We start from the raw sequence: 26,878 nt of genomic DNA on the forward strand, positions 1-26,878 counted from the left end.
AATATTGTTAAAATTTCACTTATTTTTCTTAAGAAATTTCCAGTTGTCTGTGGTTGTTTAGATCGTTCAGATTTTTAGTGAAAGGATGTAAACATTTTCATCATGTAATTGTACTTTTTTTCAGATGAAAACAAAAAAAAGAGAAAAACATTATCATGTTATTTTACTCGTCCAATCAAACTGAGCAATATGTGACCACTGAACTAAAATGACTTGTGTAAAGATGTAAAAAGAATAAAAATTTGTAAAACTCATGTGAGAAAAAAATCATTTAGATTATTTAACAAATTAAAATGTCCTAAAAACTAAAAAAAAAATTACATGAAGACATCCTCAAGATTTTCAGAGGCAGCATTTTGACATTGGCAGAATCAGTAAAAACAGATTCTTGGTTGTTAATGATGTATTTTTGGAAATTTGGGTCCTGCATGGAGCTGAAAAAAACTGTAAATTCCTTAGAATGAGCAACTTATCCTGCAAAATTGTTATTATATTAAACGTGAAGAGTAAATTATTAAACTAACATGAAAATATTAGACAGGGTGTGGATCAAATGTCCTAAAATAACTGTGTTTTGGAAGATGGTATGTGAATTTTTACGACCAATACGAGGATGTAATATTCCTGTGAGTTGTGTGGTACTTTATCTGTGTAATTTCATGGGTGAAAATGTAGTGAAGAGCGACAGTTATTGAGGAATTGAGTACAGATGGAACCACAGACAAAGAACCAAAATTAGACAATCACAGAAGAAAGTTTTACCATGAAAACTGAGATTACAAGAAACACAACAATGGACGATTTACGAACCTCAAACTGGTAACATGATTGTACCAATTACAGACAAAAACGGACCAACTGAAGGATAAAAGAGACTATTTTCTGAGCGTTGTTTGTTCTGTTTTGTGTCGATGATTGAAGTGGAAAAAAGAGGAGCTCTGAAAGGAGTTCATCTCAGTGGGATTCAGCGTCCAGGTGTTCAACTTTACGATGGAGTCCACAGTATTTTTGTCTTTTGTCCACACATCCTACATGTTGAAACACTACGTCTCCATCACATGTTAAATTTATTTGACACAAACATTTGCAAAAAACAAACAAAAAAAAATCCATAAAATGATGGAGGTTTATTCTTTCATGCCAGTTCATCAGTAATTTTTATATGTACAAGAGAGACATATTTAATATCATAATAAATACAGTTAGTTTCAAGATGCCAACTTTATAATTTGTGCATATATTAATACAGACACATGAGCAAATATGTATGTGAAGTGTCAGTGCGATATTCATTTTTTTCCCCCGTTTTAATGCACCATAAATAAGAATCTGTTACTCCTTTTACAAGAAGTTAGTCACCTCCATAGTATCACACAGTGGCCGAGAAGTCCAAAACACATTTGCATTTGAAAAAAAAAAACACATTTACAAATTCCAAAACTAAATAGCATTTAGAAAACACTTTTATATTTTGAAAACAAATTTACATTTCATAAAACACATTTCGCAAATGTGAAAGCAAATTTACATTTTAGGACATTCCCTTTCTGTTAAGACAGTGGTTCCCAACTTTTTTTGGCTTGTGACCCCATTTTAGCATCACACATTTCTGGCGACCCCAGACTTTCAAAACAGACATTTTTTTTGCTGAAATTTATTTTATTTTCCTTGGTCAGGATATGTACAGTCAGTCCAGCTTGTATTTACAAGGCTGACAGTTAATACTGAACAAACAAGAACTCAAAATGTGAATTATGAAAGAGCTGCAGCATCTTTTGATTTTGCCTTTATATACTAGCTAAAGAAATGTTTACTATACCCATGTTTAGTATCTTCTTTTTCAGCACAACTTCATCTATCTCATCTGCCTATTCTTTTTTCACTTTAACCTACTATATCAACACAAACGCCAAAAAACACACAAAAATTATAAAATCCGATTTGAAAAATATATATAATTTATTGCATAAATGATGCAAAGATGTTTAACGAAACATTTCAAAGACTTTAAAAGTGAATATTGGTTCCAAATATTAAATATATAAAATCAAAATTGTAATAAATTAAAAATATACTCAAATATTTGACCTAAAAGCATATCTTTACATAGGTGTTCTCTCCGGTTTTCTCAATCAATTACTAGAAATTTCAGGCGACCCCATTTGAATTCCAGGTGACCCCACGTGGGGTCCCGACCCCAAGGTTGAAAAACACTGCGTTAAGACCTGCCTTTTGTTAATTTGTTTTGGGAGTTGTATTTGTGTTTTGCCACTTGTAAATTTGTCTCAGCACTTATACAATTGTTTAGTATTTTGTAAATTTGTTTCCTAAAATGTAAATTTGTTTTCACATTTGCAGAGGGTCAGAGGTCATCACATTCACATTAAAAAAAACACTAGTCAAACAAATGAAGAACCAGTGTTTGTTTTTTTGTTTTTTTTTAAATAATCTTATCACTAATCCTTTATCGGTCCTACTCTCTGGCAGCACTTTTCTTCAAGTGCATGGTCTAATTATCATTTCTCAAAAAGGGCATGTAATTATGAATTAGCACAAATATGCATTTTGACAGCTGATGTGAAATTTCCATTATTGTGTGGCTGTCTCTATTAATTAATAGATAATTTTCCAAATGAATTCAGACACTACAGATAATTCAGCAGAACATGTTTTAGGGCTGAACATTGTCGGTAGGTGTTTGTCTGTAGAAACTTGCTGCTGTTTTGACGTTGTTTATGTTGAATTCAAGCCTCTGTAGTTCAGTGTATGACATTATGGGAAGGCAGAGAGTGAGTGTGAGTTGTACAATCCTGTGGGAGAAGAGTGATTACAGCTGAAGCCAGGAGTTAAGTGTATATTAACTCACTGCTGTTGGAATGTTCACATGTAAAGGACACTAAGTACAGTTACTCTAGCTACTGTAATGAAGTAGGATGTTGTGTTTTTACACGTTTGAGTCATTAAAATATATTTATTTGAAGGTATTTTACTTTATCGTGGTCTATGAGGTTCTCTTGGTTCTAGATAAACCACTGTTCTTGATGCAGCGTCATCTGAGAAGGATTCTGATTATGGTTAAATGTGAGGATTCTGATGTACCGTCCTCCCATCATACCTTACAAAGATCTCTTACCATCCCATGTTACATGTTTTAGATCCACCACTATGATAAAAATACGCAGATGTTTTATTGAAGTGTACTGTATTAGATTTGACAGCCATATTTAAAAACATCTGTAGAAGCCAATAAAGCACTGTTTTTCAACCTTGGGGTCGGGACCCCACTTGGGGTTGCCTGAAATTCAAATGGGGTCACCTGCAATTTTTAGTTGCTCTAATGAGCTATTTTTGTTATCATTATATTTGTCCAAACAGATGTACCTTTAGTTGTACCAGGTATTAAAATGAACAAGAAATTGAAGAAAACAAAAGGTGATCTAATATTTTTTTCCGCAACTGTTTGTTATATTTTCTGTGCAGAGATGTAAATAAAAAAAGACAGTTAATGCAAACAAATGTCTTTGTACTCTTTTATTCTCTCACTCAATGAGAATCAACAAGAGAATCGATAAGGAATCGGAGCCTTTAAATTCTTATCAGTTCCCATCCCTAATTATATATGTACATTCAGATGTCTCACACTTCCACCATCAGGTCCATAAACATAAAAGGATCTTCTGAAAAAATGTATGCATCATGGTTTCTAAAGGCTTAAACATTCCTTTGAATTACTGTGAAGAATCCAATTGTTTTCAAACTTACTTTATTTATTTCTATAGCACTTTTATTCAATTTTCAGATTTTTATTGTTGCTCGTAATGATTGTTTTCACATGAGCAGGGATTTTGCTGTAATTTTAATTTTACAAGTGGAATATTTGAGAGAAAACGAGAGCAGCAGGAAGCTTCAGTTCATATCTACATGATTCTGAACGTTCGTGTTATTGTCGATTTTTATTTATCTGATCTGAAGCCCTGAATGTGATGAGTGTGTAGGAGAATTTGTGAAGGTACGAACTGAAAGACTGACCTAACACTTCAGATTTTCATATTCAAGCCAGTGTGTGGGACTTCCTATTTATTCTTATTCTTACTTCCTATTTTCAAAAGTTTCTTCCCCCCACACAGAAGCCTTGACACCCATGCTTTTCTATCTTCAGTATCCGTCTCCGTCCGTGTTCAGAAGACATTCTCATCCACATCCAGTGCTTTGGGCCCTGGAGAGAGGAAATGGAAGAGTTGAGTAGTAGAAAGAAAACCGCTGTCCTCCGTTTAGGGCCTTGACCCTGTTTAACCGTTACTAATGTACAGCAGAGATGTTGGTGCAGAATATTCAGTAGTTGTGTGAACGTGTGCACACATGTTTCGTATGTGTGGGTGTGTGTTTTTTTAGACATGTGCGCTGGCACTCAACAGCCAATAATTGCACATAATTGCATCCATTTGTGGAAAAGGCGAAGATGAACATTAGTGAGATCTGTGACATGTTGCCTACTGCAAATGCTCCGCTGCCTCAAGATTAAAAGATTAAAAGTGAACTGTTGAGGGCAGTTGATGGGCTGTTGCGTGGATGTCAAGTGGCATGTGATGGTTGCTATGGTGACCCAGTCTTGTTGCACCTGGATGTGTTCAGCTTTGGTTATTACTGCATAAATGAAGGCTTTAAAGTTAGCTTAATTAGGAATAATAATTAAAAAAAAAAAAAAAGATCCTGCTTTCAAGCATTGTCAGACTTTGATAAAGATGAATTCTTTGACCGTGAAATTACTACAATTAGTCGACACATTGTCAGAGTTGGTGACATAATCTTTTGTTGGAAATGAGAGGAGTTTAAGCCCATTGAACAGAAATCATCCTGTTGCTTTAACCCATAAAAACCCAAACTGCAACTGGCAACCAAAACCATCTACTGATCTAAACTGTTTAATACCTGTCGATCCACTTATAATATCAATACATGTGAATAATTGGTGTAAAATGCAGTTTGTTGTCTTTTCATGGTCATCAGATATGACCCATTTGGATGTTCAGAGGCTCCGTAGTGAACATGGAAACACTGTCATCTTCTACAGCATTGAGCCCGTTTACATTTACACTAATACTCCAGTCATTGTCCGATTTCTAGAGTTATCAGATTATTCCAGTGATCATGTAAACAGGATAATCTGATAACCTTTATCTGACAACAGCTGTTACCTGATTGAGAAATCGAATGAACACACCTAGATTTCTCCCCAGTACTTCGATGTCTTCATGCATGTACACAGGTTAATGTTTAATTTTTTTTCATCTGTGCATGTGTAAAAAAAAATCTATATAAAGGGAAGTTACACAGTGACAACATTAGTCTAAGGAAAAAGGTAAACAAACAATGAAATGAAATGAAAGATAGCAGCAACATGTGACCTGTTTTGTAGTCTTATTAGCTCTTCCCACATTAGGACACCTAACGCTGACACCGTAGACATTGCCATGGTAACAAGACAAGACCGGATGTTTTGAAAATGGCAGGAAGTGTATGTCTTACATTATAACGAACGTACGTACTCCGAAAGAAATCAAATAATGGACTGAAACATGTAAACCAGAGTTTTTCGATTATCGCATTTTTGAAGTGCATGTGAACGCATCGCATCTGATTACGGCAATTATCAGATTACTCCCAGTTATCGGATTTTTATGGTCATGTAAACGGGCTCACTGATTCACCAGTAAAACCAATGGAGTTGGATCACACTTGGTTTATGTTCAGTTAATGATATATTCAATGAAAATGTCACTTTTTCTTCAGTTTTCTGTGTTTCTGATACAATAACCCTCAGCTTTAATCTGAATTTTTATTAACAGCTACATGATCAGTGAATTAAATATTGGAAAATGCCTGATTTTCAGTGAAAAAATACAAAATAAAGAAGATAATATTACAATAAATGTTGTTAAATCCCTTTAGAATGGTTAAATATTGAGGAAATACTCATACAAGAGTTCACACCAAAGTAGTTCTGGGTCTTTATGGGTTAAACACACAGTCTGTGTGATTTAACATCTACCTCTGGGTTTCTGACTCGGACCACTGAAGGTACTGGCGGTGGTCTCGGTTCAGATCAAACTAAACCACTGGAGGTCTAAACACTGAGACCAATTACAGGATGTTACACACAGCTGTCATCTGAAAAACAACAGACAGAAGTAGAAACTAACATTATGGCCAATGGTCGACGCATCATTGTGTAGTAAGTGATGACTGCAGGACTTGTCAGGAAAGACCCCTGTTAGAGCCAGTGTGGTTTTTTTTTTTATTTTTTATTGAAGACGTAGTAGGCGTGGGCGACTCAAATGCACTTTAATAATAGATGCCACAATAAAACAGGAAAAAAAAAGGAAGTGGAAGTTGATTCTGAGCTACTGTGCAAACATTGTGACTCCAAGAGAAGGTGTGAAACGACTCATGGGTCCGTCCAGGTGGAGTCACCAGAGACCTCCCATCTGCCACGTGATGTAAGTGGGGCATCACAGTCATTTTCAGGATGTTATGCACAAGCAGAAAACGGTTATGTAATTTCAGTTAATTGGTTACCCTAATGAGTATTATTTAGGTTGAAGATACTACCTACATATTTTGTACATATATTAATACAGTTTTTATGGTAAACCTTATCATACGTGAGCAATATGTAAAAGAAATAATAAAGGATAAATCAGAAAATGTCATTTCTTTTAGAAAAACACTCAGTTACCACATTACTACAACGTGAGGAAATTTGAAAGATCTGATGAGCTTCAATAGAGACAATTACTCTGAGGCACGGAAATTCACCATAGACATAAATTGCTGCTTGATATTGATACTTATACGGACTGACGCCTCCGATTTCGGTCTCAGTGCCCTGCCCCCCCGTCAGCTTTCTCGTTTCAAATATCCCCTAGTGGTGTCCCAATGCGCTCCTTGAGAAACACTGTAATAGGTAATCCAATTTCCATGTAGATTTTGAAAAATAACGTGTCAAAAAATGTAGTGACATCATGATCAAAACAAAACATTTAAAGGGTTAAAAACTGTCGAATGAGTGTTTGATTTATGTTTAGGACTGACTTTGATTTACACAAATAAAACAAAATTAGAGTAGAAAAATAATTCAATATATAATATGAATAGCTTGATATATAGGTGTGCATTTTAGGCACACCCAGTGACAGGTGTGAGTATTTTATAAAATCTGACATAGTGCAAAAAAAAAAAAAAGTAATAATAATGCATATTAACCATTGTTACTGTTAATCACTGACATATGCCAGGCTGCAAAAATCAAAAAACAAGTCATCCAATTTTTACATAGTATATTGAAAAAGAAAACATTTTTTTTGTATTTTTTGCATCAAAAAATATGGTTTATTTACATTACAAGCATGGCATTTAAAGGATTAACAAATAAGATAATTATTGAGTATTTGGATGGATATGAAAAAAAATGTTGACGTTATTCCACAACAGTGGCTGTTACGCACACTTGGTGGTTAGGAAGGACCTCTGTGGGTGGGATATCCGAGGGTTAAATTAATATTTTGTAAGTATAGAGGTGAATGTATAGGCTAATGCCCCTGTGATCATCCTATTTCTAATTACCCCCGCCAAGGAGGTTATGTTTTTGCCAGGGTTTGTTTGTTTGTCTGTCTGTTTGTTTGTTTGTTTGTTTGTTTGTCTGTCCGTTAGTGTGCAACATAACTCAAAAAGTTATGGACAGATTTGGATGAAATTTTCAGGGTTTGTTGGAAATGGGATGAGGAAGAAATGATTAAATTTTGGTGGTGATCGGGGGTGGGGGGGCCCACGGGGGGGGCCACTGATCAGCCTTGGCGGAGGTCTGCGCTCTCCGAGTGCTTCTAGTTGTTTTTTTGTTTGTTTGGATGATGTCTATGTCATTATTATATGCATTTTTAAAATTTCTAATCTATAGCGAATGAGTGATGTGTCAATGTTGGCTGTTTTATGTCTAACCTGCCTAGGGACTGCAGATGAAAAGTAGTTATTTTTACTAATTCTGGCATATTTACATGGGTGTGTTTTTTATACAACAATGTTCATAAATATGCATGGTCCCTATTAAATAAACTAATAAAATGAATCCATTAAAATAGTGCTGCATGTACTTTGGCATATCCTACTGGCAATATGTGGTTTTAATATAGTAACCAACTGCCACTGATAAAGAGACTGAGAAATAGATATTATGCTTTTTTTGTTTGTGCGATCAAGTTTTCATTTTCGTTTAACAAATTAAATCGAACAGAGGTATTTCAGGTTATACAATATTACTGGAATGAATTCTCAGAGCAAGAATACCAACAGTGAGCCCCAGACATAAGAACGTGTTGTGGGAGAAATAGATATTATGCTCATTTCAAACATGTAAAAACAACACAGCTGAGGGTGACCTAAGACTTCTACACATGTCTGTACATATAGTTTAGTGTAGACTGACTCTGCTTAGTGAAGTCGACCAGTTTCACTCCAGACGTCGGACCCTCTTGTCTCTTAAGGTTTTAAGTGAGGTAGAGGAGAACCTGTGGATTGTGGATTCTTGGTGGCTAACCTGTCCGACACCTTCGAGTGTCAAACAGCGGATCTTCAGCTATACTACCGACAACGCCAAGTTGTTTTGGAAAAAATACTCTGCTCATTTGTCCTCAAAATAAAAAATGGTCATTAGACGATCAGTGTCTTTCTGTGTATTTTAATTGGAGCTCAAAGGTACGATCATACAAAGGCAAAAGCTGTCTGCAGGAGTGTACAAAGATTACAGTCTGTCATTGTCTCTTATATGAAACTAACAAAAAAAAATCTGAGCCAGGCTGGAATGTCTGGGAGTACAGGAAGAGACAAGTTCTGTGAGAAACTTCTGTGAGAAAGCTTTTGGAACACAGGTGTCCCCATGTCCTAGACCGCAGGTGTCAAACATGTGGCCCGGGGGCCAAATCTGGCCCGCCAAAGGGTCCAACCTGGCCCCTGGGATGAATTTGTGAAATGCAAAAATTACACTGAAGATATTAACAATCAAGGATGTTAGACTCACTTTAGGTCAATTCAATCTCAAGTGGATCAGACCTGTAAAATACTATCATAATAACCTGTAAATAATGAAAACTACAAATTTTTCTCTTTGTTGTAGTGTAAAAAAAAACAGTAAAATTACACAAAAATGTTTACATTTACAGACTAGCTTTTTGCAAAAAAAAGTGAATAACCTGAAATTTCTGAAGAGAAGTATGTGAAATTTTAACAATATTCTGCCTCCTACTAAATGTTTTGTGTATTTGTAGATCCACTGTGATCTGTAAGTTGTGATGCACATGTATAAATGATAAACTAGTAGTAGTAGTAGTAGTAGTAGTAGTAGTTTATTTCGAGCACATGGTCGTCAGATAACAAAGAATCATACAACATGGTCAAAACAAATAAATACATTTTTTCTGTGCTCGAAAACTAAGGCGTAATATTGTTAAACTTGCACTTACTTTTCTTAAGAATTTTCAGGTTCACATTTGTTCATGTTATGTTCAAGTATGGTTTCATTACGGAATTTGACTTTTTTTACTCAAAAACAGAGAAAATACTTTGGAGTTGACATTATTTATAAGTTCTTATCCTATTATTTATATTATGTTACTGGTCTGGCCCACTTTATATCACATTAGGCTGTATGTGGTCCCTGAACACCCCTGTCCTAGACCAAACACAGAGTGCAAACAACCATTTGTCTAACAGGAATAAAACCCAGTCTCATATAATACAGAGTTCAACCAATCTTATATGTAATAGAGAATATATGTAAAATTACCATTCCACATTCTTACAGTTGATAACTAAAGACATATTTTGCTCACGGTCGTGTTAGTCATGAGGCTTTTCAAGATGCTGAGGTGAAGCAGAACGGCGGAGTTTTCACAGATAAGGACAGAAAATGTGGTGGTAGCCTATTATCTGTGCTTCTTTCAACCGGTAAACATCAGTGTGAGTAGAACAGAAGGATGCTGTGATCAGAGAGGAGGATCCAGCTGTGCTGCCGTCATCCGCCACTGATGTCACTTCAGATGACGCCAGAGAAGGAAAGACGTCTCACTTAAAGTAAATACTCGCTTCTACTTTCATTGTCTTCTCCGTTCAGTGCATCTCGCCCACGCAATCAAGTAGGAGGGACCGGGACAAAGTGAAAAGCCATGAATCGAATAAACGCCAAGACAAAAGACGGAGCCGACACATGCTCATTGATGAATTCAGTGTCTGATTTTTTTACGTTTACGGATCCTGGAGGAGTTTGACAGCCTCCCGGTGGATGACCTCTACAGCCGCCCGTGGATATTCAGTCAACGCCTTAGTCCAAGTTCAGATAACTGACGACTGAGACGTGTAAAGGCTTCTTTTTATGTGCTCAGATACAGTTGTTGGCAAATGGTGCAACAGTACACAATAGACTGAGCTGCTGCCAACACAACACCAACGCTCACCAACTGGACTCCACAATTCCCTGGACAGACGATTCAGAAATTAATCATGATGGTGGTGACACAAAAAAATAAACAGTGAAGGAGAGTCAATATTGAAGAGAAGACATCAAACAGATCAGGACAGAGGAGGATGCTGGGTTAAAAAACAAAAGGAGCATAAAAAATAAATTTAAGTAGAATACAGTTGTGGAAAAAACTGTTAAGCCACCCTTGTTTTCTTCAATTTCTTGTTCATTTTAATGCCTGGTACAACTTTGTTTGGACAAATATAATGATAACAAAAATAGCTCATAAGAGTTTAATTTAAAGGTAGGGTAGGAGATGTTTTCCTGGAGCATTTTTTACTATATTGCTTAAAATCCCCTTCACAACCTGACTGCAACCAATTAATTAAATCAGTGGTTCCCAACTGAATCAGTGGGTTTTTTTGGCTCGTGACCCCATTTTAACATCACAAATTTCTGGCGACCCCAGACATTCAAAACAGAGATTTTTTTTGTTGTTGCTAAAATTAGTTTGTTTTTTGTCATTTAATTGTTTGCTATACTATGTTGTAAATAAATGTTAATTTTAGATGACATTTAGTCTATATAATGTATATTATTATGGACGGAGGCAGAAAAGCCAGGTGTAGATTACTGCACAAAGTGAGAATTTGATTTTCCTTGGTCAGGATATGTACAGTCAGTCCAGCTTGGATTTCCAAGGCTGACAATTAATACTGAACAAACAAGAACTCAAACTATGAATTATGAAAAAGCTGCAGCATCTGAAACCGACCACAATGAACATTTGACAGATAAACAGAACCACAGTGCTTCAGTTTTAGACTCACAGTTTGTCATGTCTTTTATGGATTGGGATTGTCTCTGTCAACTCATCATATATTATTTATTTGCAATTGTTTTTTATTTATATCAGTTACTAGAAATTTCAGGCAACCCCATTTGAATTTCAGGCGACCCCACGTGGGGGTTAAATGCTCTAACACAAAAATACAAAATTTTCGTCACCTGTGGAACGGACAGGACTGAAAAAACACCATCCAGTCATTTCAACCGGCCCATTGAAATGATTGAACAGTGATATGTCTGTCAAATTCAACTGTCATTTGTCCCTCCCCCCTCCTCCCTCTGTGAGTACAATCAGTACAATGGAGGTGTGGCTTCAGGAGGAAGTCTGAAGAAAGAGGTTTGGATTTTTGAATTGTGTATGGTCAAAATGTGGCTTGCTCAAACTGTTTTTCCAGGATCTCCTACCCCACCTTTAAGAGCTGATATCTAAACATTTTCCATGTTTTCTTGATAATAACCAAAATCACTTCAGTTCTTACATCAGTATCTATGGCATTGTACTGACAACCTGTCACTGACCATGTCTGACTGATCTTTTGAAATAGCTAGCAATGAAAATTCACTACAGGTACCTTTTAATTGAATAAACATCATCATCACTAGTGATGTTGGATACCACTGATTTCCTTTCTGATGATCCGATGCCGATACTTTGTACAAATACACTTAATGTCTAGAAAATCTAAAAAAATATTTCAAATCTTATCTCCATAAAAAATACAGGACATGAGAGTAATTATTGTTTAATTAATAACTATTATAAAATGAAACTTGCATATTAATGCACATGATATTAACGTGTTAACATGAAACATGAAAATACTGAACATGTAACAGTGCAACAAAAGCATCCAATATCAACACTTTTCCTCTGTCACAAGTTTTTGTTAAGGAACAATAGCATATTTACTGTTTTCCCCTTTAGTCTGTTCCATTTTTTGTTCAGTACAGACTGAGTCAGAGTTGACTGAGACGTGTGACGCAGTACACACTTACCCAGGCGGAAGAAGAAGTAGTTCCTACCGATCGTGTATCATTTGGACAAGATCCAAGCCCGGATTAACCATATGGGCAACTGGGCAATTGCCCAGGGGCCCGCGACCTCTGAAGGGCCCTGGGTAGCTCGGGCATAACGAAAATATCTGGTTATCTTTTGCTTATAAATGAAACTGTCTACTGCCCAGAGCCATTGCACTGCACAGAAACCCTGCTCCTGCTGTCTGTGACCGTGAGCTGAGACCCTCTCCTCATTGGTCAGTCCAAAAAGCGAATCAGCGTTGACGCAAATCAACGTGCCTGCACTGAGCGGGATGTGAGACGTCAAGAACTACGCGACGTACGCGAATCAAAACATTGCAAACATGGAGAAACAGCTAAGTGGGAGTGCCAAACGAAAATTAAAAAAGGAGAGGGACATTAAAAAAGCTGAAAATTTAAAGAACATAGTGTAGTGGATCAATTTTAGATTATACTGATGCTAATGTTTTTGTTTTCATATCATATGCAAGTGAGTGGCCTTGACAAGAGGCTATAGTGGTGCACTTGTAGTTCTATGAGCATTTACACATTTGTACATCAAAATTTCAGTATCGATCCGCACATCACTAAACATCACAGCATCGACAATGTTCCCAAGATACATCACATTCCATATCCCAAAATGATCTTAATACTCACAGAAACATTCTGTCAATATGATTTTGTTTTTGTGCAGTTACAGAAAACATGTGAATGGTCGACCTCCTGAGTCCAGTCTACAATAGAACAGTTTACTGCACAGATCTGTGTTTTTATTGACTCTGCTGAATACTGTCTGTGAAAGCATCTAAAAGTGTTCTTCAGTGACCTTTTATTCTAGTTGCATCATCCACTTTATTTTTTGATCTTGCATCTTTGACACCATTTTAATCTTTCTACACCTTATCTTTTTTTTTTGTTGTTACATCATTTATGTCCGTCTATTCATGTCATTTTCATCTTGTTACGTCTTTACAACCAATGTCTCTTTTCCACATTTCACATTCGCTGTTGAAATGAAATTGGAATGAAACTCTTATGAAAGCTCTTATGAAATGATTGTGATTGTGGTAATGTGATTTATTCTTTGTAGAAAAGAAGTCACTCTGACTCAGTAAGTAATAATTTCACCCAGCCAAAGGTGGTTACTGATGTGTATAAATAGGAATGAAAGGAGGAAAACAAAATTATTCCACCTTTTATGGGCAGTAGTGTTCCTCTGTTGAAGCCAGTATTTAGAAAACACTGTTCTGTTTTTATTTTTATTTTATTATTTATTGTCATGTATTTTACTCCTGATTAAAAACCACTCCATGCTCTCGAAACACAGGATTAAAACTCTAGACAATCCACCATTTTCTAACCTTGTTCTGGACGGTAGTGGAAGGTGTCAGACCTATCTTTATTAATGAACTGTGAAGATATTAGCAGTGGACAGAGGAGCTTAATCCTTATTATATGGTGTGAAATTGCTGCGCTTCACCTTATTAGTTCACCGGTCGTTAGGCATGAACTGTTGTAAAGGCGTCGTGTCTGGCATTGTCTTTGTTAGCAATTTCTTCAAACGTCTCACAATATTACTGGTCGGATTCATTTTAATTTTATATGTATTTTCCTTGGGACAATTTGTACACAGTTTTGAGAAATTTTGCCTTTTGAATTTTTGACGAATTTTTCAAATATTAACCCTTTCATGCATGAATTATGAGAACCTTAATCAACATTTATTTCCTGAGTGCTTTAATTCCTCTTTAGGCATGAAAAAAACAATGCGACTGAAAATTTTCTTATGAACCTATTTTTCATGGAGTTCCAAAAATGTCCGCTTGACACATGCATTTAATTGTTGAAGCAAAAAAAACATGGATTTACTGATATATCGTGTGAAAACTATGAAATAAAAACATTTTTAATGCTGCTAATCTGCTGTTTTCTTACATTTTAACAAACTCAAATACTAGTCATTACTCACTTCATGGAAATAATAAGCAAAAAAACCCCAACTTTTTCACTAAAAGAAAGAAAAAAACAGTTAATTGCAGTTTAGTAACAATTACAAGCAATTGTTTTTTTGTTTTGTTTTGGGTTTTTTTTTAGTTTAGTTTATTTCGAATATGCAATAAGACAAAGTAATCTTATTTTGTCTTTAGAGATAAAACAGGTAGTAAGAGGTCATGGAAGAAAACAAAAACACAAAAACTAAACTTATACATGACTTCATTTGCACATTCAAAAAGGAGTGGGAGGAAGTATAATTTATTTAATCCCCACCCCTTCAGCACTCAAACATGTCACTGCAGATCCGGTTTATCAAGAACAGCAAAGTTACAGTAATGGTATGAATTACAATGTACATGATGATGCATAAGTGTCCACTGTGTCTGCTGATATGGAACTAAAACAACAAAATCCATAAATATACAAGAGAACAGCTTTGAATAGCTGTCCACTGTAGTGACCACTGTGCATGAAATGGTTAAAAACTAGCGCGTTGACCCGTGGGGATCCACAGGTTCTAGATGTGGTAATTTTTCTGCTGTTGTGTATTCGTGCATGCTGTACCGCATTTGTCCAGTAGTCACCGCCAAAGCATTCTGGCAGTAGCAACAGGATTGTAAGGCTATTCCAAAATGGATAATATCTTCCAAAATATTGGTTCTATCAACTTGCCGTTTTCACTAGTCTGTTCCTTGACCAAAAATACATAAGTATGCCAACCTGCAGCAGTCAGTTCTGTACAGATTTTATGTGAATCCCCAGACACACACACACACACACACACAGAGGCCACTTGGCTTTTATAATATTAATGTGCCTGTACTTATAATGGACCGCAGTTTGAAGGCTTATAACATGGACATGATTAGAGACATCAATATAGTTACTATTGAGCACTGATAGGAAGTCATATATGGACTTTCATTTGGGTCCATGACCTTTGACCTGGAGTGACCTTGAAGGGTCAAACTCAAGGTCACCAATGTCTACATTTCAACAATCTTCTTCTCTGAAACTACTGGTTGAATTAATTTCAATGTTATATGTAGCTTCCTTGGGACAATGTCTACAAAGTTTGTTCACAGTTTTCAGAAATTTAGATTTTAAATTCATTCATTTTCTGAACCCGCTTTATCCTCACTAGGGTCACAGGGGTCGCTTGGAGCCCATCCCAGCTACTTACGGGATACACCCTGGACATTTCACCAGTTCATTGCAGGGCTATTTTTACATTCTTGATGAATTTTTTAAATATTTGAAATTTGCCTTTACTTATAATGGGCCATATTTTGATTGCTCATAACATAGAAATTGTTATAGATGTCAATATAGTTACTACCAGAATGCTGCTGCTCGAGTCCTCACTAAGACCAAAAGAGTGGACCACATCAGTCCAGTTCTCAGGTCTCTACACCGGCTCCCTGTCTCTCAGAGAATAGACTTTAAAATTATCTTACTAGCATATAAAGCACTGAATGGTTTAGGCCCAAAATCCATCAGAGACCTTCTAGTCCAGTCTGAACCATCCAGACCACTCAGGTGGTCTGGTGCAGGTCTGCTCTTTGTTCCCAAAGTCAGAACTAAACATGGAGAATCAGTGTTCAGTTTCTATGCTCCGTATATCTGGAACAAACTACCAGAAAATATCAGGTCTGCTGAGAGTCTGAGTTCTTTTAAGTCAAGGTTAAAGACTCACCTGTTCACTGCTGCCTTTGACGAAAAGGATTTTGACTTTTTAAATTTTATATTCTCTCTCAAAACTCTGCACTACAACTCTTAATATGATACGTTAATATGTGTGTGTTTTTATATTTTTGGGTTTTATGTGTTGTTTTCTTACTTGCTGTTTTTAATCACCTTTTACATGTTTCTTTTATAATGTTTTGAATGTTTCTTTTTCCCTTGTCGTTGTATTTCAATGTCCTGTGTGAAGCACCTTGAATTGCCGTGTTGCTGAAATGTGCTATACAAATAAACTTGCCTTGCCTTACTATTGAGCACTGATAAGAAGTCACATATGGACATTCATTTAATGAGTTTTAATTCTCCTCCAGTGAAAGTACCACCCACTTCTGTTAAGAGAATGATCTCCTGCATCACGACCACAGGACTCTAACACAGAGACAGAACCTGACAACCTTACAAATTCAACTTAGTGAATCTTGATAGAACATGTCACTGGTCCAGTTTTTTTTTTATAACAGTTCATTTGTCATTTGACTTTAGATCTCTTTCCTGAAAAAACTGCAGAAGGTTGAAAAATCCATACGATTACCCTCATTATGTGAACATTTGACCAGTCAGAGGAAACCCCCTCATGACACTCAGATTAACTGGTGTCATTCAGGTTCATTTGTCACATAATCATGATGGTGAACTCTGTAGATTATTATACTCATACAGTGCAGTCTGTGTTCAAATGAATCCAGACTTTATTTTGGTTCTCCTGCTGTTCTGTGAAGTCGGTGTCGTTCTCTGTATCCTGTTTGTGTCGTCGTAGGTGGACAGTGGGATGAGAGGCATTTCACCCTTACACTTCAACAGTGATCGACAATGTTGTAGTACATGAAGGTCATGGTCTTGTTTCAGGCTCAAGTGGGTTTTTAGTCTGTCTCGTCTCAGCCTCGGATAAACAAGGACTTGTGGTTTTATTTCAAGGCCACAGCTGCAGAGATTTCAATAACTGGTGCATTTTTAACTTCAACTTTATGCCAGTTTATGATTCTTTTCTCCTGATGCTCCATCATTCTGCTGCTCACTGGTAACAGGAATCATCTCATCTGTTGTGTATCTGTGTAAAACCTGAATAACTTGGTCGTTGTAATTAGGGCTGTAAGAAAATATCGGTTCTGCAATATATTGCGATATTTCATTTCACGATACTGTATCAATATTAAAAAGTACTGTATCGATATTTTTAGGTATTTATTCAAATGCAGACATATCGGAAGTTCATTTCTGTTTGTTGTTTTTCTTTTTTGTTTCTATTTTATTTATTATTATTTAACACTGTTTTATTAAATAATGGTTATTTGAAGCATCCTAAAAGCACTTTTTACTGTCTGAGAGTGGCAGGTTTTTATTCCTTTGGAAACTAGGAGACTTAAAAAAATTTTTTTGATATAGCATTAGATCCTATTCAGGTCAAATAAAAATGCATTTAGTATTTGTACATATTTCTGGTGTAATTCAATTCTTCCAAGAAATAATCTTCAAGAAAAAAGACAACTAGAAAAGCACTCAGAGAGTGTAGACCTCCGCCAAGGCAGATCAGTGCACCCCCCCCACCACCACCACCACCACAAACACACACACACACCAAAATTTAATAATTTCTTCCTTCTGCCAGTATCAACATTTCCCGAAGTTTTCATCCAAATCTGTCCTTAACTTTTTGAGTTATCTTGCACATGGACAGACACTCAGACAGATAAACCAACACCGGCAAAAACATAACCTCCTTGGTAAAAAAAATTGCTTTTTTTTAACAGTATCATGATATATGGTATCATGATCCTAGTATTGTGATTTGTATTGTATCACCAGATTCTTGCCAATACACACCCCTCGTTGTAATGCTAATTCAGTCCAGAGGTGACTGTGCAGAACCACTTAGACACACAGCCTTCAGTAAACAGGTGTTTTCAGTCAAAGGTACTGAGGTCTGAAAGGAGAGTCCAGCTCCAATAAGAGACTGGATCACATTTAACACTTTTAAAGATGATCCAAAACAGTGGCTAAAAAGAAAACAGATCTGTCAGCACTAATTTTATGCTTCACTGTCTTCTCGGTGTTCTTTGTTACTGTCATTAGTGCAGTGTTTTTCAACCTTGGGGTCAGGACCTCATGTGGGGTCAATATTCAAATGGGGTCTCCTGAAATTTCTAGTAATTGATAAGAAAAAAGAAAAAACTTAGTGATAAAAAATATATGTGAGTTGAGAGACAATCCCAATCCATAAGAGACATGATAAACTCTGAAGCTGAAACTGAAGCACTGTGGTTCTGTTTATCTGTCAAATGTTCATTGTGGTCAGTTTCAGATGCTGCAGCTCTTTCATAATTCATAGTTTGAGTTCTTGTTTGTTCAGTATTAATTGTCAGCCTTGTAAATCCAAGCTGGACTGACTGTACATATCCTGACCAAGGAAAATAAAATTCTCACTTTGTGCAGTAATCTACACCTGACTTTTCTGCCTCTGTCCATAATAATATACATTATATAGACTAAATGTCATCTAAAATTAATGTTTAATTGCAACATAGCATAGCAAACTATTACATAATCAAAAACAAATTAATTTTAGGACCAAAAAAAAAAAAAAAAGTTTCTGTTTTGTATGTCTGAGGTCACCAGAAACTTGTGATGTTAACATGGGGTCACGAGCCAAAATAGGTTGGAAACCACTGGGTTAGTGCGTACCAGTTGTTCAGTTCTTCTATTGTGTTTTTAATTTTTTAATTTTTGGTATTTATTTGTAATTTTTTCCATTATAATGTTATTTCTTCTGACCTGCCAGGGACTATGGATGGAAAGTAGCCTTTAGCTAATTCTGGCATATTTATATTTACATGTATATATTTCTGTATATATATTTTAATTTGGCAGGTTCAGTCCTCCATATGCATTGTCTAGATAGATAGATAGATAGATAGATAGATCGATAGATAAAAATTTTAATAATCTGTTATTTATCAATTGTAAACTAAATGTAAACTCTTTATGATGTGGATAAAGCCCCATGTCTGACTATTAAATTATCTGAGAATATTGGAATATGCTGACTACAATGATGATTTGATTTGCTTTTACTGTTAATGTTTTTAGTTTTTATGTTTTATTCTGATTGATTTTATATCTGTTCAGCACTTTGATTGAAAGCGCTTTACAAATAAATTATTATTATTATTATTATTATTATTGTTACAATAGAACTCAGGAAAGGACATGAATCATCGTTAGGTAGATAAGCAAATATTTTAAAATATGTTTGTAGTTACTTAGAACATTTGAATTTATTAAAGATTATAATGTAAATTGTGTCTCTTATCATATGTTTAGGGGCCCCATTTATAAGCTGAGGACTGCTTCTGGGGTGTCCTATTACAAAATGTATCTTGTAAATGAATTGTCGATTTTAACTGTTTGTTATAATTTTATAATAAATTGATTGATTGATGATCTAAAAATAATGAATCTACGATAATATTTCAAATGAAAGGAAAGATTCAGGGAGTATGTTATGAATTATGTTTTCCTTTCATGTCTTAGAGGACACATAATAACTTAAAGCCTTGAATTTCTCATCAAACAAAAGAGAAAATTCAAACAAACATGAATGCACACGGTACAATGCACCAGAGCTCTGTCAGGTTCATTTCTGTTTATTATCTTGAACAACAGACGTCGGTGCATCTTTTGTTTAACTGTCAGAAGTTACAATCATGACTCAGGGTTACTACTAACAGTTTTCACAGAGCAGATACGAGGAAACATGTCTCTCAGACTAATTCATTATGAAAATGTATCTTTGTAGTATTTTCAGCCTTACAGACGTGCAATTATTTTGTGTCGACTTCCATGTGAATTTACAGCTACATTTAACATCCTCTTAGTAATATCACTATTTATTATAATATTATCCTCTGCATTTTGCATTGTTGGTATTAGTCATTTTGTGTGACGCAGTGAAACGTGGGAACAAATGCCCTTTTATGCAGTTTATTTGAACATAGTAGGTGATATTTCTACTCACAGTGAATGTACAGTTAGATGCAGAGCTGTTGGTTGATGGATTTATCCTTTTTATTTATTTTATGAAATTATTTCTATGTTGTTTTACTGCACCCATTTTATGTACAGCACTTTGTGAATTTTATTTGTGAAATGCACTTTATAAATAAGCTTTACTTTCTATTTTGGAATGCAATCACGGAAGCGCAGTAGCACGCTGCATGATGGGAAATGAAGTTAAAAACAGGAACGCCATATTTACAAGCTACAGTCCCAACATATTGGTATCAGACCCAGTTCTGGAGAGGGCAAGAGGGGGCAATACCCCCTTAAACAAATGTCCCACCCCCTCAAAACAAAGTCTGCAAAGTTTCAGGAGGAAGGGAAAAGGGAAATGAGCTTCACAACAGCAGGAGACATAGAGGAATTAGGAACGCCTGTTAAGTTTCCCTTTCACTTCTGCGCATATTCATTGTGAGGTACCCTCCCCCTATATCTTACAAATTATTCACCCCCATCCCGTTTGTGCGCTCCGTGGCTCACTATTACACTCTGCTGTATTAACCCTTTCATCCATGGACCTTAATGGGTCAAAACAGTCATGTCCAGTCAGAGAGCGAACTTTAATTGATCGCCATTCCAACATTTATTTCAATATAAAGTAGCTCCTTGTTTTGGATAATCCCTTATGGTCCAACTAAAGCAAAAATTAATTTAAAAATAAAAATGTGGGTCAAATTGTCTCTAAAATGTCCCTTCAGAGAGTTTTTGACCCTTATCAAGTTATTTTTCTGGAGTGTTTTTATTCCTCTTTAGGCATGAAAACAACAATGCGATTGAAAAAATTTTTATGAACCTATTTTTCATGGAGTTGCAAAAATATCCACTCAGCTGGACATCATGCATTTAATTTTTGAAGCAAAGAAACATGTATTTACTGATACACTGTGCGAAAAGTATGAAATCAATTTTTTTAATGCTGCTAATCTGATGTTTTGTCACATTTTAACTTACTCTAATATTAGTTATTACTCACTTTATGGAGATAATATGCATAAAAAAAATCTTTTTGTTCAAGAAAAATGGTTAATTACAGTCTGTTAACAATAACAAGCAATTGATTTTGTTGCACACTGACACAAACTGAGCTCCAGGCGTGCATGAGTTTTTCCAGAAAGTTGTACTTACTTCCGTGCAGCACATTACACATACATGTCAGACATTTTTTTCTGCTAACTCCACATGCTTCTCTTCCTGTCTCACCTGAGGACCTCCTCCGGACCACCGCCCCCACAATGCCTGTATCAAACTATATTAGCATGCCCAAAAATATGCCTAAAACATGATAGCTGCTACTGTAAACAAATAAAACAATTAAACAAAATAATAATGGGGGGGTGGCCAGTGTTCGTTAACATTGACATTAATTACTCAAGTTCCCACTATTTACACTCAAACATGTTAGTGCAGATCAGGTTTATCAAGAACAGCAAAGTTACAGTAATGGTATGAATTACAATGTATGGGATGATGCATAAATGTCCACTGTATCAGCTTATATGGAAATAAAACAACAAAACCCATGAATATACAAGAGAACAGCTATAGAATAAGTGTCCACTGTAGTGACCACTATGTATGAAAGGGTTAATGTATTAATTGCCGTTCACATTTTAAAGAATTACTTACCAAACTATTTTTATGTCAATACTTATACAATATAGACTCACATCTTTAACCAAAATCTGTTCTCCCCAGCATAAAAACTTCCACATCTACAGCCCGTGGCTCCCCATCAGTCACATACTAGTAGGATATAATTCTTTAAATGTTTCAGATAAATGTGTGCGTCACTGAATTTTGCACAATAAAACTCAGGTTAACATGTAAGTGACTAACATAAGTATCTGTGCGTGTTGTTTTTTTGTTCCCCAAACAGTGTCTGAATGTGAATGTGTGTGAATAATGACTGAGCAGCTGAGTCACTGTCTTTGTTGTAGATGAAATCAGTCTGGAGGGGTTGGTGGTGCACCGAGCCGAATGCAGACCCGTCGTCAATGACAACTACATGAAGCTGAAAAAGTGAGTGAACTTCACCACCGGGCTCATATTCACATGGGATTAGGTGAACCAGCGTTAAATAACAACTGTGCCTGGTTAGTAGTACATAAGAGAAAACTACAGCAGAACTATCAGCCTGAATGTTACCTGACCTGGAACTTTAAACACATATTCGGTGTTTATATTGTTATTGACCTGTTTTGTTTATTTATTTATTTATTTTCGGTGACACTTTATAATAAGTACACACTATGAAGCATTAGTTAAGCATTAACAAATACTAAATTCATCATTTATAAAGCATATTTCTGACATAAATACTCATTAGTATATGGGTTATAAGCACAGTTATAAATATGTTACTAATCATTCATAATCATAATCATCCATCATTCAATCATGCAGTTTGTTTGATAATCCCATGTGCTTTGTCTTTGCTTTGTTAGAATAACTGAGACTTTTGTAAGTCTTTAGGCACTGACAACCTTTAAATCTCATTTGTAAATGCTTTAGATGGCATAGACAGTCCACACTTTAGACGAGCTCACAACATATACTTAATAAATGAGTAGTAAGTGCTTTATAACTACCTGAAATAATGAATTCCTGTATTAATAACTGTTTAAAAGACATCTATTGGAAAATAAATGTGTGAGTTAGTATAAAATACCCACTAACATATATTAGTACAGGGTGGGGAAGCAAAATTTACAATGAACATTTAGTTGTTTTTTCTCAGCAGGCACTACGTCAATTGTTTTGAAACCAAACATATATTGATGTCATAATCATACCTAACACTATTATCCATACCTTTTCAGAAACTTTTGCCCATATGAGTAATCAGGAAAGCAAACGTCAAAGAGTGTGTGATTTGCTGAGTGCACTCGTCACACCAAAGGAGATTTCAAAAATAGTTGGAGTGTCCATAAAGACTGTTTATAATGTAAAGAAGAGAATGACTATGAGCAAAACTATTACGAGAAAGTCTGGAAGATACTATTAAAAAAGAATGGGAGAAGTTGCCCCCCGAATATTTGAGGAACACTTGCGCAAGTTTCAGGAAGCGTGTGAAGGCAGTTATTGAGAAAGAAGGAGGATACATAGAATAAAAACATTTTCTATTATGTCAATTTTCTTGTGGTAAATAAATTCTCATGACTTTCAATAAACTAATTGGTCATACACTGTCTTTCAATCCCTGCCTCAAAATATTGTAAATTTTGCTTCCCCACCCTGTACTTGTTAAATGAAAAGTTCTATAAATAAAATTTTATTTATATATATATATATATATATATATATATATATATATATATATATATATATATATATACAGGGTGTATTAAAAAAAACTATACATTTTCAAAAATTAGTTCTGCATTTGATCATTTTTGGAATTTTCTTTTATGGGCGTTGGTAGGTAGAGGATTGGTGGATATTTGTCCAAATTTACAGGGCTAACCCTAACCCTAACTTGGCTTGTCTTCAGTGACATTTTCAGGCCTAAACCAGTTAAATTAACTTTGAAAGGCAGGAACAGCTGCCATGGGTACAGAAATGAAACTGACATGGTGGCCAAAGTGTTCATGCTGTAACCTGGTGATTTTGTGGAAAACAACATGGATGCCCATTGTCCCCTCCCATGACCTTTGATTGGATTTAAATCCCACCGCTACTTCATGCAAACCAGTTTTAACTTGGACTGTGCAATTTGCAATTTGTATGAAAACCTGGGTCTGTAAAATCAGACAAATATCCACCAATCCCCTACCAACCAACGTCCATGAAAGAAAATTCCAAAAATTCTGAAATGCGGAACTGGGGGTAATGTTTCAAAATGTTTTTTTTTTTTTTTTTTTTTTTTATACACCCAGTGTATCAGCCTGAAAAGTGGAAAAAATCACCCACTGGATTCATAATAATAGACACCAGTTATTTAGCCAGCAGCATAATATTCTACAAGATTAGATTTTTGAAAAATATATTAAAAAGTAGAATATTGCTATTTTTGCGGGGTGGTACTCTGAATGAACTGGTTTTAATTTCCCATATGATATGAATTTTTCATTCATAGCCAAAAGCAAAATCTGTAACGCTTCAGCAGACAGTACATTATATAATATTATTACAGTCACTGCAGACTGGAGCTTAATGGAGTAACTGTCAGCTCATAAATTAATCAAATTGATCATTGATAATCTGAGTTTTTAAAGACAAAATTCTCAGATTACAGCTTCATAAATGTGAATTATCTTCAGTTTTTTTCTGGGACAGTAAGTCTACCTTTTAAACTTCATATACGAGGGCCGTTCAATAAGTTCATGGCCTCACCCAGAACAGAACAACACAGACTGATAATTTATATTTTATTTTTCAACATAATCTCCATTTACAGCAATGCACTTGGTCCATCGATGTTCAAGCATCACTATCCCATCACGAAAGAATGTAACATCCTGTATTATAACAACCAGTATTTCTGGGTGAGGCCATGAACTTATTGAACGGCCCTCGTATAATCCATTTTCTGGCATATTATTGACCAAACAATTAACCCAGAACTTAATGTACAGAATAATTGACAGTGAAAATACTAATACAACATTAGTAATGTGTGCAGCAGTGGGATAAAAATGTAAAATATAGATGTGTATATGTATGAAGGAATTAGAGCATATCAAGGACAGAGATGGTGCATGAAAAATGGTGCATGAAAAGAAAAATGAGACTGCTGTAATGTTCTAAAAAAAAAAAAAAAAAAAAGCAATGCAAAAAATAAGAGCCAGAAAAAGCCTCTGAGTCACTGCAATACAAAAATAAAAATAATTTATTGCCTACAGGAACACCATTGAACAATGGAAATAATGATTTTGAAACAGAACTCTTCTTAATAACAGCCATAACCTAATAAAACAGCAAACAATTATTAATGCAATTAAGGCTTTGTTTTTCAGACGAAACAGTTGAATTTTCTGGAACATCTTTGTTTTTTTAGTTGTGTTTTTATGACATTGCAGCTTCAGAAACAAAAACTCTGCAGCTGTTTCATGCACCGATCAGACACTGAGCACTGACAGATGAACTGATAATGTTCTTCATCTCGACACAAAGGCGTCTCTGTCTCATGTAAACATTTAGTCCTTGAAGTCGATGTGTTCGATGAAACAAAATGGGCAAACCTACAGATCTTTGGGACGTTAGTTGCTTTTCCATTCCATTTTTCACTTTTGAGCCTTACACTTTCTTAAGCCATTTATCACTAGTTATTATAATATTATCTTCTTTGTTTTGTGTTTTTTCAGTGAAAATCATGTGTTTTCTCATATTTAATTCACTGATCATGCAGCTGTTAAAAAAGCTCAGATTAAAGTTGATGGTTATTATATCAGAAACAGAGAAAAATGAAGAAAAAGTTGACATTTTCAGTAAAATCTATCATTAACTGAACATAAACCCAGTGTGTCCATCCACTTTCATTGATCCAACTCCAAGGGTTTTACTGGGGAATCAATGTTATAGAAGATGGTGTTTCCACGGTAACTATGGAGCCTCTGAACGTCCAAATGGTTCATATCTGATGACCATGAAAAGATGACAAACTGTATTTTACACCAGTTATTTACACATATTGATAGGATCAGTGGATCAGAAGTTATTGAACAGTTTCGATCAGTAGATGTTTTTGGTCGGTGGTGGATGTTTGGGTCTGTATGGGTTAGGATCAAATGTGTCAAGGCAGCCGGTGTTTTTGAAAGACAAGGCAGGTCTATTTATATAGCACATTTCATGTACAAGACAATTCAAAGTGCTTTACTTAAAACATTAAAAGCATTACAGCGGGGTGCAGGGGAAGCAATAAAAAGCAATAAAAAAAAAAGACAGATAAAAACTTAAAGCTTAAAAGACACAGTGCAGATCTGAACTTTTGGATAAGAACTCTGTTCAAATGTATGGAATGTCAGATGTAATTCTATTGTACTGGTGATATGTATCATGTACAACAACACACTCAGTCCCTTACACTGTTAAACACAGAACTGGATGTTTCTTTACTATCTTTGCCAGAAACCACAACTGTTTGTCTTGTATAATTAAGTTTTAAATTGACATTATCTGTGTGAATGGTGCCTCACCTAAACAGGATTACTCATCTCTCTCCATTGACAACAGCACATTCTTTCCCATAATTAGGTCCCATGGGACACAGCTGAAGGGGCGGAGCTTCAGGTCATTATAACAACCCACACTAGAAATTGTCCCACTACTGCAGGTTTGGCTTGATGTGGATGCTGTGGACCAATTAATATTGGACACAGTAGACCAGGGGTGTTAAACATGTGGGCTGCAGGCCAAAGCCGGCCCACCAAAGGGTCCAGACTGATGTGTGGGATGAATTTGTGAAATGTAAAAATTACACTTTAGATATGAACAATTAATCATTTTAGTTCAGGTTCCTCATTCAGCCTAGTTCAGTCTCAAATGGCTTAGACCAGTGTTTCCCAACCACTGTGCCATGGCAACATTAGTGTGCCGTGAGAAATCATCATGTGTGCCGTGGAAGATTATCCAGTTCCACCTGATTGGTACTGTAAGCGAGCAGCATCATATAGATACATACGACTGCACGCACCAATGATCCACTCTACAACAACAGTCTCCTGTTTCCCTTTGCAAAGTGAACGTAAACTGGCCCCGATGGGGTGTGTTCTG

At 35.6% G+C, this 26,878-nt stretch overlaps 1 protein-coding gene and 1 long non-coding RNA gene across 2 annotated transcripts in view; one reads left to right on the plus strand and one right to left on the minus strand.

Annotated features, from left to right (window-relative positions):
- The window catches only part of LOC115413027 (general transcription factor IIF subunit 2-like), a 125,259-nt gene that overhangs the window by 74,682 nt on the left and 23,699 nt on the right, over window positions 1-26,878 (plus strand). Inside the window, exon 5 of the mRNA XM_030125742.1 lies at window positions 22,105-22,186. Coding sequence (XP_029981602.1) covers window positions 22,105-22,186 — 82 coding nt within the window. The remainder of the gene's footprint in view (window positions 1-22,104; window positions 22,187-26,878) is intronic.
- On the minus strand, window positions 5,354-11,508 carry LOC115413029 (uncharacterized). The gene is made up of 3 exons (XR_003934418.1): window positions 11,494-11,508; window positions 10,464-10,469; window positions 5,354-5,445 (listed from the first exon to the last, which is right to left on the minus strand). It is a non-coding gene; the product is annotated as an uncharacterized LOC115413029 (long non-coding RNA).

This window comes from Sphaeramia orbicularis, chromosome 21 (assembly GCF_902148855.1).
Source record: "Sphaeramia orbicularis chromosome 21, fSphaOr1.1, whole genome shotgun sequence".
NCBI classification, from domain to species: Eukaryota; Metazoa; Chordata; class Actinopteri; order Kurtiformes; family Apogonidae; genus Sphaeramia; species Sphaeramia orbicularis.